Source organism: Opisthorchis viverrini, assembly GCF_000715545.1.
Source record: "Opisthorchis viverrini unplaced genomic scaffold opera_v5_150, whole genome shotgun sequence".
Lineage (NCBI taxonomy): Eukaryota > Metazoa > Platyhelminthes > Trematoda > Opisthorchiida > Opisthorchiidae > Opisthorchis > Opisthorchis viverrini.
In genome coordinates, this window is record NW_008751806.1 from 479,330 (window position 1) to 480,782 (window position 1,453).

At 44.1% G+C, this 1,453-nt stretch overlaps 1 protein-coding gene across 1 annotated transcript; it reads left to right on the plus strand.

The window, feature by feature from the left end:
• Window positions 1–398: 398 nt before the first annotated feature.
• Window positions 399–1,244, plus strand: T265_06881 (hypothetical protein; the record flags this gene model as incomplete). Its single annotated transcript, XM_009172269.1, has 2 exons — window positions 399–580; window positions 946–1,244. The coding sequence occupies 2 exons, from the start codon at window positions 573–575 to the stop codon at window positions 1,148–1,150; spliced, it is 213 nt and encodes a 70-aa protein (XP_009170533.1).
• Between the last annotated feature and the right edge of the window lie 209 nt (window positions 1,245–1,453).

A 1,453-nucleotide genomic window follows, 5' to 3' on the forward strand; every position in this document is an offset into this window, starting at 1 on the left:
CTGGTTCGTTTCTGATTCAACAAGCTCTCATCAAAATGAAAACACCAACTTTTGATAGGGAAGTTGCGTTCGTTGATTCATCTGTGCCATCCATTTTTTTGTGGTTCTGGCAAGCAGATCGGTCCACACTAAGCGACTGAACACCCCTAAACCTCAGGCATATTGTGCCTAGAGCAAATGAGAACGTAGCATTTGCCCAAAGCTGCATTATCCACCCACGCGGACACATCCACTTGACCAATGGCCTAATGGATGATGGCACACAGCCTTTTAATACCATCCTACGCAAATACTTGCGCTTATCGGCTCGTATGGACAGCCAACAGAGTTTCTTGCGTTGAACACCCTATCAAGAAGTCGTAGGCCTACGCCTTTCGAAATGGTCGTGTACAGGACAGGGGGACGCACCATAGAGAACGAGAGCCCCTGTTACCTTGACATGCGGATCGGATAGGCTGTTTGTTGCAAGTCCAAACAATATAAATTGGAGACTGAACGGTCCTGAGTGCTGTTTCGGTTTTTGTGACTTCCGATTCCCACTTGGATCTCGTCCACGCGGCCAGACGTGCATCATGCCCACGTAAGTGTCGCCATTTTTTTGATTTTTCATGCAGTATCTCATCGGAGGTGTTCACTTGACGTGGTCTTGTCCATTGTTCGACTGCCGGTGTTTTTAGGATAGTAAGTGACCAGAGAGGCCCGGTCACTCAGGTTACCATCAAACAGAGTAGCATGGGACTAGGGTGGGACAAAAAAAACACTGAATTTGTCGTCAAATTGAGTATAGGCAAGTTTTGTGCCCTGATGAGGGTTGGAGAAGTACAGTTTGCGCTCTCTGAGTGATGTAGATGAGTAGGCCGATATTTTCAGGTCGTTAAGTTGTATACTTCCACTTTGTTTCATTGTTTGTTTGTTTGTTTCATGTTTCATTATTCTATTAAACAGCAAGAGCGAAGTCAAAGCAGTCCTTGAATGTTTGGACTCGAACAAAGACGGCAAAATAAGCGTGGAAGAACTCAAAACATTCCTGGACAGTGCTAACTGCATTCTGAAACGGGAAGATGTTGAGGCCTTCATCAAAACCCACGATGCAGACAAAGATGGCAAATTGGACTTGGATGAATTAGTCGCTTGTCTAAGCTGTGAGTAGCACTATTCACGAATTGTATGAGCAACGCGTTGCCTTATTTTACCTGAGAAATGTTTGTTCATTTAATAAATATGTATTGTATAATTGACTGATTTCGATGTTTTCTTCAAAACTAAGTGGGTAGATGGGTCGAAAATGCTGATGATTTGCGATGGGACAGTTTATGTCGAAGATGGAAATGAGCTATACTCCTAACTGTTTAGACTTGGTGACAGAAGACGGGTGCGTGTGCCGTTGTGCAGTGGTTTTAGGGCATAACTTCCGAAGAAAAGAGCCAACACAGGAGTAGATTTTTGATGAGTT